Source organism: Diceros bicornis, chromosome 2 (assembly GCF_020826845.1).
Source record: "Diceros bicornis minor isolate mBicDic1 chromosome 2, mDicBic1.mat.cur, whole genome shotgun sequence".
Taxonomy (NCBI): Eukaryota; Metazoa; Chordata; class Mammalia; order Perissodactyla; family Rhinocerotidae; genus Diceros; species Diceros bicornis.
Window position 1 is genome coordinate 21,237,122 of NC_080741.1, and position 14,077 is coordinate 21,251,198.

The 14,077-nt window shown below is 42.4% G+C and overlaps 1 protein-coding gene across 1 annotated transcript in view; it reads right to left on the reverse strand.

Moving 5' to 3' along the window:
* COL6A6 (collagen type VI alpha 6 chain) overlaps nt 1-14,077 on the reverse strand; it is a 124,291-nt gene that overhangs the window by 13,490 nt on the left and 96,724 nt on the right. Inside the window, exons 33-35 of the mRNA XM_058553315.1 lie at nt 11,388-11,881; nt 4,449-4,545; nt 344-1,015 (exon numbers count right to left, since the gene is read on the reverse strand). Coding sequence (XP_058409298.1) covers nt 344-1,015; nt 4,449-4,545; nt 11,388-11,881 — 1,263 coding nt within the window. The remainder of the gene's footprint in view (nt 1-343; nt 1,016-4,448; nt 4,546-11,387; nt 11,882-14,077) is intronic.

Below are 14,077 nucleotides of genomic sequence, written 5' to 3' on the forward strand. Positions count from 1 at the left end.
TTACATGGCAAGGGTTTCTACTTTGTAGCTGAAGTCCGGGCTGTCACTTCACACTCCCAGACTACACTGCTCCATGCAGACAGATGTGTGAACAGCTGCTTGTTATGATTGCTTCTCCATAGGAACCAGAGGCATAAAAAAGATGAGCCAGAAAATTAAATGCTTAGGGATCAGAGGCTTCCTCCCTCCACCATACATCATTACACATTTTCCTTTCTGACCCTGCAGTGACCTTGAAGACAGACAAGAGTTTTCCAAGAATCCATGTCAACTCATCAGCCCTTCTTTTGGGAATACCAAGGATACTCTTAATGTGCAAGAAAGAATAGATTTTACGACTTACGTCTGATTGAGTTTATAAAGGACTTCCCAAACTTCACACCGTATCTGTGGTCAGGTTTATGAATTCGGCCAAGCTGGACCAAGTGGTGATCCAAAGGGTAGCTGGCTAGATCTTCCAGTTCCTTGTCATTCCAAGCAGGGCCAAGGGAAAACACAAATAGGGCATAACCTTGACATTTGGCTCTCAAGGATTCTTTCTTTAAGGTTTCCTTGTCCAAGTGACTGCTTTCCCCAGTAGATATCACAAATATGACTTTGTTTCTTCTCAGATTGGGTGTATTTAAAAAGATATTGTCCAGAGCCCATTGTAAGGCGTGACCGATAAAACTGTCTCCATTTAATTGTTGAACTGATTCTTCCACGTGCCTCTTCATGAGGCGCTTACTGTTGTAGGTGGTAAGGTTGAACTCAGTTCTAACAGGACTCTTCTGAGTGTTGGGCAGGAAGTTGGGGGGAGCATGGCTTAATAGGGCCACTCTGTCTCCAGTGACAGAGGTCTCGGGCTCTGGCGTGATTTCAAAGTGATCTAACAGTGCTCCCAGGAAGCCTCTTACGTCTTCAAATTCTGCACTTCCCACATGCCGGGAGCCATCCAGAAGGAAAGCAGCATCCATGTAAGACTGCACAGGGGGTGGTCTGGCTTGATCACAAGAAGCATCGGGCTTGCATACATCTGCAGACCAAAAGTCGTTTAGGGTTACAAAACAGAAATGGACAGAGAAGGAAAGATAGCATCTCAAATATTTGGACCTTTGTAAACTGCATAATCTTTGATGTTAAAGTAGAAACTAAATGACTTTGATATTAACAACAGGAAGGTCTCCTAGTACATGGTTTGCATCTATAATCAAAAAGTAGAGATTTTATACTCAGCCTGTGTTTTGAATTCCATTTACTAGTGCTATCTGACTTTTAAAAATTAGGCTGCTTTCGACATAAGTTTAATCTCGGCTATGTTTTAAGTTTATAAAGATTGAAGTGGACAATTTATCTCGTGCTTCTAAGAGTATACTGTACAATATCAAGACATAAAAGCTAATGCTCTCTCTAGATTGACAGTATACAGGTCAAATCAATGGCCCTTATTATCTGCTCACACTGTTCTACCATGGAAAGTAATCTGCTTAAAAAGTAAGAGTGGGGGCCGGCCTGGAGGCGCAAGCGGTTAAGCGGCCCGGGGTTCGCTGGTTCGGATCCCTGGTGCGCACCGACGCACCGCTTGGCAAGCCATGCTGTGGCGGTATCCCATATAAAGTAGAGGAAGATGAGCATGGATGTTAGCCCAGAGCTAGTCTTCCTCAGCAAATAGAGGAGGATTGGCAGATGTTAGCTCAGGGCCGATCTTCCTCACACACACACAAAAAAATAAGAGTGAAAAGCAATAAATCTTTTATTTCAATTTAAATAAAGGTTTATAACTCAATGTCTATCTCTGTAGAGACATTAATGACAAAGCTACCACTCACGTTTTTATCTCCATAGTGCTTCTTAGTAGAAAGATCAATACATGTTTGTTAAATGAATATAAATACTGCATTTGAACAGGCTTTCATAAAACACGACGTCATTTTTATAAATATGCATATCTCATTTAACAAAAGAATGTGTAGTAATAAAAACAGAGAGTGAATTTTATTGAGTCTGACCACAATGAATAATCAGAGGAATAAAAAAATTTGGAAATGGAAGGATCTTAGAGATCACACAATCTTTTAATTTTACAGAAGAGACTGAGGGCAGGAGAGCAAAATCATTTTGCCAAAGGATACATCAGTATTTCTAGAAGTTTATGCATATGAAGTCAGTGTTCTATTGTTAGAGACAAGGCCATATGGTACAGCAGTGGGGAGGCCCCTTGGCCTGGCAGCCAGGACGCCTGGGTTCTGGTTTACTGTACCCAGCAACAAACACACTGTGCACCCCTATCCAAGTCACCACTGGGCCTCAATTCTGCACAATTAGGTGGTTGGATATGATTCATCCAGAGAGCCCTTCCAGGCTAACATTCCTTAACCTTAGGTTTTCAGTATTAGTTGATGGCTAAGGATGAGAATGGCCTCTTTAAAAACTAAAGAGAAGAGGTGGCCGACCTGGTGGCGCAAGCAGTTAAGTGCGCGCGCTCCGCTGCGGCGGCCTGGGGTTTGCCGGTTTGGATCCCGGGCGCGCACCGATGCACTGCTGGTCAAACCATGCTGTGGCAGCGTCCCATATAAAGTGGAGGAAGATGGGCGCAGATGTTAGCCCAGGGCCAGTCTTCCTCAGCAAAAAAAAGAGGAGGATTGGCAGATGTTAGCACAGGGCTGATCTTACAAAAAAAAAAAAAAAACTAAACTAAAGAGAAGAAAGAGAAATGGAATAACGTGTGTGGACAGCTGGCACTTAGATATGGGCCTGGGCCACGAATAAAAGCAGCAAGATGAAAGGTTAATAGCCAGAATGCAGATCCTAGGGGATGTAGCAAACTTCCTAACTGTAGTCTTGCACATGGACTCAATAAAGATGTGGTTCTGGACAAGTTATGTTTCCCTCATCGAAATTCAGTAAAATTTTATGACCTCATTTAGTGAGCAGATGACAGAACAGTCACCTGTGTGCAAGGCAGTTTCTAAAATCAGCGACAGCAGGCCGCCCATTTGCTCAATTTTGTGGGGTTTTCTAATTGCAGGAAATGACAGCCAAAATATCTTCCATTATATGCCTAAGAGACAAGACAAGGGTTTAAGCCAAGAAATGGAGCCAAAATCTATCCCCAGTCGCACATGTGCAACTTCTGACGGTGCAACATACCAGCACCCTGCTGTAACGGACGTGTTTGAAAGCACAGCTGAGAATAGAGAGGGTGGGATGATCTCCCCACAGTACGTTAGCCCTGTAACTGCTTTAAGTAAGAATGCCAGTGCCTAACCCACTGACTGGGAGAGGGTTCCGGGGGTAGGGGCAGGGGAAGGGAGGGAAGGAAAGCAGGAGAAAGGAAGGGAGGGAAATGGAGGGAGGGAGGGAGGGAGAGAGATTGATTAGAAGGAAGCAGAGGGGAAGACAGAAAGCAGAGAGGGTTATTAGAAGAAATTCTACTTCTGCCTCAGAGTTACCACCTCCCTGTGAGGTCATTTATATGGCAAGTATTAGCACCTCACTGATACACAGGGAGAAGGAGAGGAATTAAGCATTTTATTCAAGGCCAAATACAGAGTTTCAGGGGGCAGAATAATGGGATCTCTGTTACTTACGAATTGTGGGCTTTTTAAAGCCAGCTTTCTTGGGTTTATCTGGCTGTGGGCAAATCATTTTATCTGTCTAAGCCTCATTTTCCTCATCTGTAAAATGGAGCTAATAATAGTTCAAACGTTTTAGGGTGATTATAAGGACCGAAAGAAACAATTAGAAGAGTGCTTGGAACACAATAAGCACAATAGCTTAAGTATTAACTGTCTCATCGCCACCATCAACGTTTTATAAAGCAAGGAGAACAGTGCATGGCTTATAATAAAGGTTTGATAACTGTTAGCTATCACACTCACCAGTAATCTCAGTGGCTTCCACTGTCTTCATAATTATCAGAACACTCAAATTATTTGCATACTCAAATATAGGTCTAGCTCGTTGTCTAGCTAGATCTATAGATTGTATATAAAACACAATACCAGACAAACCAGCACTGCAAATCTTTTTGATGCTTAACATTTGGGAGTCCAAGAAGCCTCTTTGCAAAGAGAAATGCATGAATTTCTGCTAATTTCCACTTCTCCTGTAAAGCATTCTTTGGGGTTGTGAACATTTGAGATTTAGAAAACACATAAATATACTTTACAGCATGAAAAACTTGGCAATGAGACAAGCTAAGTTTTTCTAAAAATCATTACTGTTTCCTGGAATTCGCAGAGAGGCCTGGAATGTAATCCTCCTGCTGTGACATCTAGGAGAACTGCTCGCTGGGCTGAGAGGCTCCATCTGTGGCCGAGGCAGTGTGATGAGGTGAGCCCAGAGCCCCAGGGACATTCTCCCAAGGCCACTTATATCCCCGCTGCCAAGTTCCAGCTGCTCCTGCCAACGGTGACTCAATGTGCTTCACAGGCCTGATCAAATTATGTGCTCTCCGTGGGTCTTACCATAGCAGAAAGTGCACCGCTGGAGTCTCTCTAAGGCTGGCGTGGAGTCGGCCCCGGATTGAACCATTACTACTTGGAATGTGCCAGTGTCATCGATCTGCAAGAAGCAGAAGCAAGAGAAAGACAGCTTAGTGGGCGGGGCTGCAAGTATCCCCTAGGTTTGTTCTGAGAACTCAGATCTGGAGAGAGCAACGCTGCTCCTTCTAAGGAGATCATGGGAGCTGCAGCATGTCAGAGTGGCTAAGAGCACTGCTGAGTTTAACCCCGACACTCCCTTTAGCTGTGACAAGTTAGTTTGCCTCTGTTTCCTCATCTGTAAAATGGAATAATCACACTACTACCTACCAAGGCTACTGTGAGATTAAATGAGTTCAAAATTGAAAAGTACTAGCTGGCACAGCATGGTGCCACATGGGTCATTAGAGACACAAAACAATTCCTATCCATTATCCATCAACCCAGTGAGTTCATTCTTACGTTCATCATCCGCATTTAACAGATGATGAAACCGAAGTTCAAAGAAAGCTTAAAGGATTGATCAAAAGACAGTGAACATGGAAACCATTTAAGGAAGAGGTTCAATGACCTCCCCCTTCTCCAGGTCCCAGAGAACCAGGTGCAATCACAGGAGGCACTTTACAGCTATCTTTGAGTCCTTCCTATGTACCAGACATTGAAGCTGACTTTGCACTGCAGACTGAGAGCCACGCCCAGGCAGCTCTCCTCTGAACAATTCCCACTCTTTCCAATTGGGCCCATTGTTAGTAACCTACCTGAGGCTGGAGAGCAGGCAGAAGATAGGGAGGCTCCAAATAATGAAAACTAATCAGCTTGTCAGTTAACTGACTCAGAGATCATTGACAGTTGAAGGAAAATTGTAGGTATGATCCTATCTAATGCCTAAGAGATGGGACAGACGACATTTAGTTTCCCCTGTGAATCCTACTGGCTTACTCCTCTCTTTCTCAGGAAAGAGTCCTTCCCACACTTTATCCATGGAGGTAGGACTTTGGCTGCCGTGTCTATTTGGGGTGACTCCACTCTCCAAGCTGAGTGGATTGTTCCAGGGATGGACAACTGAGTGAATCAGATCCATTCTCTCAGGAATTTGGAACTGGGGTCCTGAGGGCAGTGAGTCTCCCCATGTTAGTGGTAAGCACTAACAGAGCTGTGGGCTGGCCATGTTCTATCTTGTGGACCGAGGAGCAAGAGAAATGGGCAGGAAGGGGGGAGTGCTTTCCCTGAGGCTTATTCCTATTTCTCCCCATCTTTTATTCCGTATATAAGAGATGGAGAAATCTGTGCTCACCAGGATTCCTCCCTGGGAGACCACTGTGTTTGCCTTCATAAGCTGTCTGGGTTAGAGGGAGAGACTCGGAGGGAACATGTGGTAACTCAAGCTTTTAGCTAAATTTCTAGGCACGAGTATATAGAGAAAAGAACATGTAGTGCCCGGGAAAGACTGAGAGGGAAGAAATGTAAAGTAGTGAAGGTGAGTATTGTGTGGTATGAGAGAAGAGAAAAAAAGAAAAGAGCCTGTGATGGTAGGCAGTGGACAAGGACAGGGGCAGTGGTGACATAAATGGGGACATCTTGTAGGGGAATTCAGCGCTCTGCAGCCCTCCTTGTGACTCAGCATCTTCGGTAAAATCTGCATTGCTCACTGATTCTTTGTGCAAATGGATTCTTTGAAGAAGTGCTGAATGGTTTCTGTGTCCACATGAGCATAAGGTGAAAAGAGGTTGCTTACCTGGACTCAGAGCCAGAGGACACCTGGGTTATACCTAGATCCTTACGATAAATTCCCTTGGGGTACGTACATGAGTGCACTTAAACTAGCTGAAATTGGTTTTGGTGAACAAAGAGTCTTGACTCTTAACAACACCAGAAACAATTAGTCTGTATTGTTAATGGCTTTTAATAGGTATCTGGGTAATGTTTCAAGTGAATCATGCCTTCCCTTCATCTGGATTATGATGAGTGACCGGAACACCAAACCCAGAGAACATGGATCAGACCACCTGGTAGGGACAAAGTGCTTTCCTATTGCCAACTACGAGATCAAAAAAAAAAAAAAAAAAAAAAAATCACAGAAAGTTTGAGCTAGAAGTAATCTTAGAAACCATATAATCCAATCCCACCACTTTACAGATGATGAAATCAAGCCCAAAGGGAGGTGGAGTATGGAAGCTCCAGTTTAAATTTTGCTCTTCCCCAATAAGACCTACCTTCCAGCTTCTGCATGACCTACCTTTATGATTGCAGTTTTGTGTCAGTGGGTCCTAACTTAATTCAGAGCAGTGTTTTCAAGATGTCACCCAGGCACTGCTGCAAGTTTGTTAACTAGTTTGTGTTCTGTATGTCTACAAGGTGACAACTTTCATATTTCTGGCGGTGGCACTAGTTGATCATTTAGGCTTCACATTTAATCATGTATCAACGTGTTGATGTCAACCTAAACCATCATCCTTCTCATTGATTCTACTGTGTTGCTTTACTGGGAGAGTCCACAGGGAGTCTGTGCTCTCCCTGTCCTGCCCCACCCCCCCCCCAAAGTAATCTCCTAATCAATAAAGTTTGGCAGATGTGGTTTTTGAGCTCACTCATCCTACCACACGTCATTGGAGCAACTATAGTTAACTTAGTACAGAAAAGTCCTTAAGCTGGATATAAGTTGGGGATTTGAAATAAAAGGGTCCTATGGTTCACTTTTCTTACTTCTCACTTTCTGTGGCTTCAAAGAAGCACCAGTTTGGATGGAAGTACTGCTACAAAGTCCACAGATGGGTGATACATGGCATTCAGCAAATGGTTCTGGATGATACCCTGTTCTTTCTTTTGTAAACATCATGGGGCTCCATAAATTGGTGCATTCAAGAGAAGATACAATTAATATTATGTGTAATCTTCTTTCTTTAGACAAGTCTATATTAACAGAGGAAATCTTTTTAAAAATAAAAAGGTTGGGTGCTCGAAGTGTTCAAGTTTCCCATTAACCACCCCCCCATTTCAGCTCTGCCTCCAATCATCAGAATAGGTTGTAACATCAAATATTACACTTGATGTTTCTCTCATCTGTAGTGCTAAACAGCAGAGTAAAATAAAAAAATTAGACTAGCTAAAAAGAGACATTTCTTATAAGTATATTAGAAAGGGAGACCCACTCTACAGTAAAATTCTTAATGTGCAACGAGTAAAATTTCACCAGAGAAGGTAATCGCCAAAGAAATTTAGAAGAAAAACCTTAGTGACAAAACAAAGCTGAGATTGAGGTTTTTCCAGTTAAAAATGGCCTTCCATCTCAAAAGGGACGAACAGCTTGTCGCTCAACTTCATACTATCACGAAAAATTTCCAAGATAGTGATCACAGTCCATTTGCTAACGGACATGGGGACGTCAGCCCATGTTGTCGGAGCAGCTGCTTCTGAGTCCTGCCACACATGTCTGCACAGGTCTCAAATTTCACACTGCACCACTGAACTCTCAGATGCATCAAGATTTAGAAAAGGCAGGATAATTATGAAACAAACTAGGATTTTAAAATATAGCCCCCAAGTAAAAATTCATTGTGTTGTTAAATTTTTGAGTTCTGTTCTTAAAACAGTAACAAATAATAGTTTAAGTATAGGTAAGCACAATTGAAGAGACTGGATAGAAGAAAGAAAAAGAGGGCAAATGAAGAAGTAGTAATGTAATTTCTCCTCTGTAATGTCAGGTGTTGGGTTCTCCCCAACTCGTATATATGCCTCTGTTTTGAGCTCTTGTAGACAACCCTGCTTAGTTCTATCCTCTAACGGTGGCTCCATGAGAAAGGGTCTTTTGGTTTCCTACTCTATTCCTGTATCCCCAGAGCCTAGGACAGAACCTGGTATATATGAAGTGCCCCCTAAACATTTGTTGGGTGAATGAACCATAGGACCAGTTCCAACTTCTGTCTGCATCTCTAACTCTTCTTCTGCCCAAGGGGTGTTTAGAGCCAACGCTGCTCAGATTTATGTGGGTCATTGTCAGGAATTCGAAACTTCATTGGTGCTCTTTTGAGATGAAGTCCTTTAGGAAAGGAGCAAAGAGTCTCTAGGTGATTTGGGTAGAATCTCTAAGTGAGATTAACACTCAAAAGATTTTTTAAAAATCCACAAAATACGTTTTCTTAAGTTATGTGCTGTGCACACACCTTTGAGTGGATGGTAGAATTGTGTCAGTTTACATTTATATCACAAGTACCGTCAATTACTTGCACTAGGATATTAAGTTGTCTCTTGTTTTGCGACTAAATAAAGCCAAGGGACGATGGGGGCTCTCAGTAAACAGAGGGACTTATGAGGACTCTGTGTGTATCTGAATCCACTCATAGAATTTTTGAGCTGCTGTGTCTCATAGCAGCTTCATTTGCATAGTGCCGCCCTACTCTTTTCCAATGTGTGTGCATTTTCTTGTCTGAGCCCGATATATCAGCCTGTCCATCTGCACAATTCTGAGTTAGTTCAATGATGCTAACAGCAGTTTCAGCTCCTTCACAGCCTGGACTTCAATATTGTTCAACAGATTTTAGTTCAGCATCAAGCAAATGAAGGATAACAATCATAAAGCAAAGGCTACCATTCTTGAGTGCTTGCTGTGTACTAGGCATCGATGTGTGGCTTTATATCATTCCCTCTTCACGACAACTCTAGGAAACAGAAACGCTTTCCATATTTCACAGATGAGACCTCTACTTCAACTCTCTTTTGCTTATTTTAACACTTTTGCAGAAAATTATGGAGCTGGAAAGGGCCTCAAAAGGCCACTTAATCCAGGAAAGAGAGAAGTCACCTTTGCTGGTGAGTGACTGCCCCATGAAAGGCCTTCAGGAAAAGGTGGCATCTTGACCACCTATATTTAGCCATGTACTTCATGCCAACAGTAAATCAATCTGGCCTTCAGAAAGTTCTTACTTCAGTCTAACCTGAGGTTTCCTATTGCTATTACTTCTAGTTTCTCTAATATGAGATTTTGCTAAGTTGGAGTTCAGCTGGCTAATTTTCTCCAGTAATAATTTTTCACACACTTGAAGACAGTGATTCGGGTGCTTCTTACTTCCCTTTATCTAAATGAAATACTTTTCAAATGCTTGGCCTTTTCGTTCAGGTTGCATTTTCTAATACCCTTTTGCTGCTGCTTGGGGCGCCTCTTCATGGTTTCCACATAAATGGAGAACAAAACACCATGTTCGGTCAACACAGATGACTGGAAGGACAATTTATGGGTCCTGCAGGTCTTTTGTAATGGAGCCCTGTCACTGAGCCACCATTGACTGGGTGTTTAAAATGGCTATTACCAAAAAAGCAAGAAATAACAAGTGTTGGCGAAGATGTGGAGAAAAGGGAACCCTTGTGCAGTGTTGGTGGGAATGTAAATTGGTGTAGCCACTAGGGACAACAGTATGGTGGTTCCTCAAAAAACTAAAAATAGAACTACCGTATGATCCAGCAATTCCACTTCTGGGTATTTATCTGAAGAAAATGAAAACACTAACTCAGAAAGATACATGCACCCTCGTGTTCATTGGCAGCATTATTTACAATAGCCAAGATATGGAAACAGCCTAAGTGTCCAATGACGGATGAATGGACAAGGAAGATGTGTATTTATATGTAATGGAATATTATTCAGCTGTAAAAAGAAAGAAATCTTCCCATTTTCCACATGGACAGACCTTGAGGGCATTATGCTAAGCGAAATAGACAGTGAGACAAATACCATATGATCTCATTTATACGTGGAATCTAAAACCAAAAGGAAAAACAAAACCTGAGCTCATAACGAGAACAGACTGGTGGTTGTCAGGCGTAGGGGGTGGGAGGGATGAGTGAAATGAGTGAAGGGGGTCAAAAGGTCAAATTTCTGGTTATAAAATAAATAAGTCACGGGGATGTAATGTACAGCATGGTAACTATAGTTAATACTGTATTACATATTTGAAAGTTGCAAAGAGGGTAAATCTTAAAAGTTCTTATCACATGAAAATTTATAACTATGTATGGTAATAGATGTTAACTAGACTTATTGGGGTGATCACTTGGTAATATATACAAATATTGAACCATTATGTTGTACGCCTGAAACTAATACAATGTTATATGTCAATTATACCTCAATTAAAAAAAAAAAAAAAAAGGAGGGGCAGGCCGGGCGGGGCAGCGGTTAAGTGCGCGCACTCTGCTTCTGCACGCACTGTCGCACTGGCTTGTCGAGCCAAGCTGTGGCGGTGTCCCATATAAAGTAGAGGAAGATGGGCGCAGATGTTAGCCCAGGGCCGATCTTCCTCAGCAAAAAAGTGGAGGACTGGCATCGCGTGTTAGCTCAGGGCTGATCCTCCTACCCAAAAAAGAAAAGGTCATCTTGTTCCCAGGTGGCTTATTTAGGAATGCTACACAGCAAGATTTTAATCCTTAACCTAAGAAACTATACTGAGAACGACTTTGCCTTTATAAAATTTGGATAGTTACATGATTGGTGAAGTTATAAAATCAGTCAATTTGTGTTCATCAGACAGCAACGATTACTACTCAGGCCATCTAAGTGTCCTCCAGGAATGTTTATTGTCCTTCCTCATTTAGTATCTTTACACCCAGAGGCAACTCAGGGAGTCCCTTGGAGAAGCACTAGAATAGCAACCCTGGGTTCAAGTCCAGACACTGCCACTTCTTAGCTGTGTGAACCTCGTTAACAGTGGTTAACTTCTCCAGGCTCAGCTTTCTCAGGGAAGCAAGGGCGATCACAGTTATACCTATCTTGCACATGCTTCTTGTGGGAATTAAAGAAGATAACGCATATAAAGGGCTTAGCATGTTTCTGGTACATAGTAATAAGTAGCATAGTTCTATACTTTGTTATAGAGCCTTCTGAACATAGAGCCAAAAGAAAAAAAAAGTATGTGAAAGGCTTAACCCTCTTACCGTAAATGAACGCTTGATGGAGGGCACGTTGCTGAAAGCGATCACGACCGGAATGATGTCAAGGGCAGTGAACTCAATGGTGGCCGTGGTGATGGACTGGGCATCGGCAGATTGACCGCCGCTGAAAAATGTGGCGATTCTTCTTGTGTGAGCCCCTGGAAGTGTTCGCTTGAAGACATTCCTGGAAATAAACCTCATTGTTTTGCCGATATCCCTGCCGGCTGAGGATCTCTCGTAAGGAATGGCTTCAATTTCCCTGAGAAGTTGGCTCTTCTTGTAGGCGTCTGAGAAGCGGATGAGGTGCCTGGCGTGGGAGTTATAGGAGAGGATGGCAACGCGCGCTCCCACCGGGCAGCTGTTCTCCCGCACTCGGACGCCTCTCACGAAGGCAGATACCATCTCCTTCATCTGCTCAAATTCCTGCTCGGTCACGTCCCGGGACTGGTCTAATGCAAACACCATCTCCGTTGGATGCACCGGGCATTCTGGTTTTCCTAAAAGGCAAGAACATGCTCCTTATCACATAGCATGCTTACTTGAAAAAAAGGACACAAAGAAGGCAAAGTATTTTTAAATGTTAAATATTCATATATTTAAATATTAAATAATTATTAATTATTTAAATATTAAAATAAGCGTTTGAGATATTAAATATTTAAAATGAATAATTAAAAACGCTATTCTAAAAATTGAATTTGCTCTTTTAAATAAAGCACAAGAAAAAGTCTATAATTCAATTTGAGGTTTAATGAAATTTGTAAGTTAATTACCAAATTCTTTCTAAATAATAAAGAACTCATGGACATGACCTTTTACTTACAGAGATTGGATCAATGGTATCATGTTTGTGGCTGGAACTTTACTCAGTTAAATGAACTAAAACGTACATTTTTTACTTAATGAGGAAATGTAACAGGGATTAAAAAAATGGGTGTGAAAACTCTGAAAATAATTTCAGAAAGATTGGAAGAGAGCTGACATACACTGTACAGAACTGACCATTAGTAGCAAAGAGAGTAGGTACCACAGGGAAGTGTTTAGAGCCCTGGCCCAACTACTTACTACCATGTGACCTCGTCCAGGTGACTTTTCCTCTCTGTGACTCAGTTTGCTCATCTGTAAAATGCCAGTCCTAAGAGCCTTATTTCTTAGAGACATTTTGAAATATGATTGTTAAACTCGACTATAAGCGATAACTTTCGATTTACTCATTGATCCCAATTCATTCATTCTAATCCCAGTACCCTGCACTTATCACAGCTGACAATTTATATTTGCCTGATTACCCAATTAATGTTTGCCTCTCCCACTAATTTGTGAAGTGTGGAGACAGGGCTTGTGTCTCTCTTGATCCGGCAGATTATTAGTGCCTGCCTTATAGCAGGGATTTAATAAATGTCGACCGAATGAAAAGAACAAAACTAAGGACAGTTCTTTGCAACAGGTACAGGAAGATGGACAAGACCTGAATAATGGGTGGGATGCCTGGGGTTGAGATGTAGGTTGGGAAAAGGAAATCTCAATGATGTGCTTCTCTCGGAGGGGCGGCCCTCTCATTCAGATGCCAGCCAGCTGAATTTGGAGATCATGAACACAGCGCGAGGCCCACCAGCTCTTCACGAGGAGCTCAGGATCTCAGACCTGATGGAGCTGGTCCAGGAGAGAGTCCCTCTGCTGCGGCCTGCTGGGCCTCGTTTCTCCTTAGCGCTAGATTATTATGTCCTTCTGGCCCTGGACTCCACGACTTCAGAGGCCAAATGACCAGTAAGAATAAACGTTCAACCCCAGACCAAACTGTGCATTTCAGTAGAGACAGGACAGAATTTATTAGTCTCTGAGTCTAATGTAGAGGGCAGAGCAGATATTTAAAAAAAAAAATTGAAGTCATGTCAATTTTACAATAAAAAATGAGTAGAATTATGACCAAACATGAAAGTGGTTCTGCCAGCTTTTCTTTTGGCTGTTATTTGCATGTGGGAACAACAACAATGTAGCTTCAAGTGTAGTTTAGAGATAAAGGGAATAAAAGATTCACAGCAATGACTGAAGATATGAAAAAATTCAAGTTCTCAGGGAAAAACATCTAAGGGCTAATTTAACTTGCAAAATACATCCCTCTGAACTCCAGCAAGCTGGAGGGACCAGAGGATTCTAAAGCATGCTGGGATGGACTGGGTTGTGGTGGCACCTAAGCGGCCCTCCTCAAGGCATGGATCGCCACACGAAGACTTAACGTGGCCACACCCTGTACACTGATGGTTGCTGCTTGGCACAGAGCAGGTGACGAGGAGGACAGAGTAAGGCAAACCAAACCACTGCCATGTAACTAAGACACAGCAATGGTGGCCCTCGTCCAGGCCACCACCATATTTGCCTGGAATACCACAACACACTCCTAATTAGTTCTCTGGCTTTTACACTTATCCTCTCTATAATCTACTTTTCCATAGCAGCCCAAATAAACTTTACAAAACTATTCGTCAGCTCATGTTCCTCCCTTAAATACTTTCAATGAACTCTTTAATTCCAATTTGAATAAAGTCCAGCCTCCTTATTATAATTTACAAAGTCCAGCTTGATCTGGCCCCTGCCTGATCCTTCTCCATTTTTTCACATGTCAATCTCCCCCTCTTTATTTCTCAGTCATACTGGGCTTCTGTGGGTTTCTAGAAAATGCCTAAGTCAGGCTT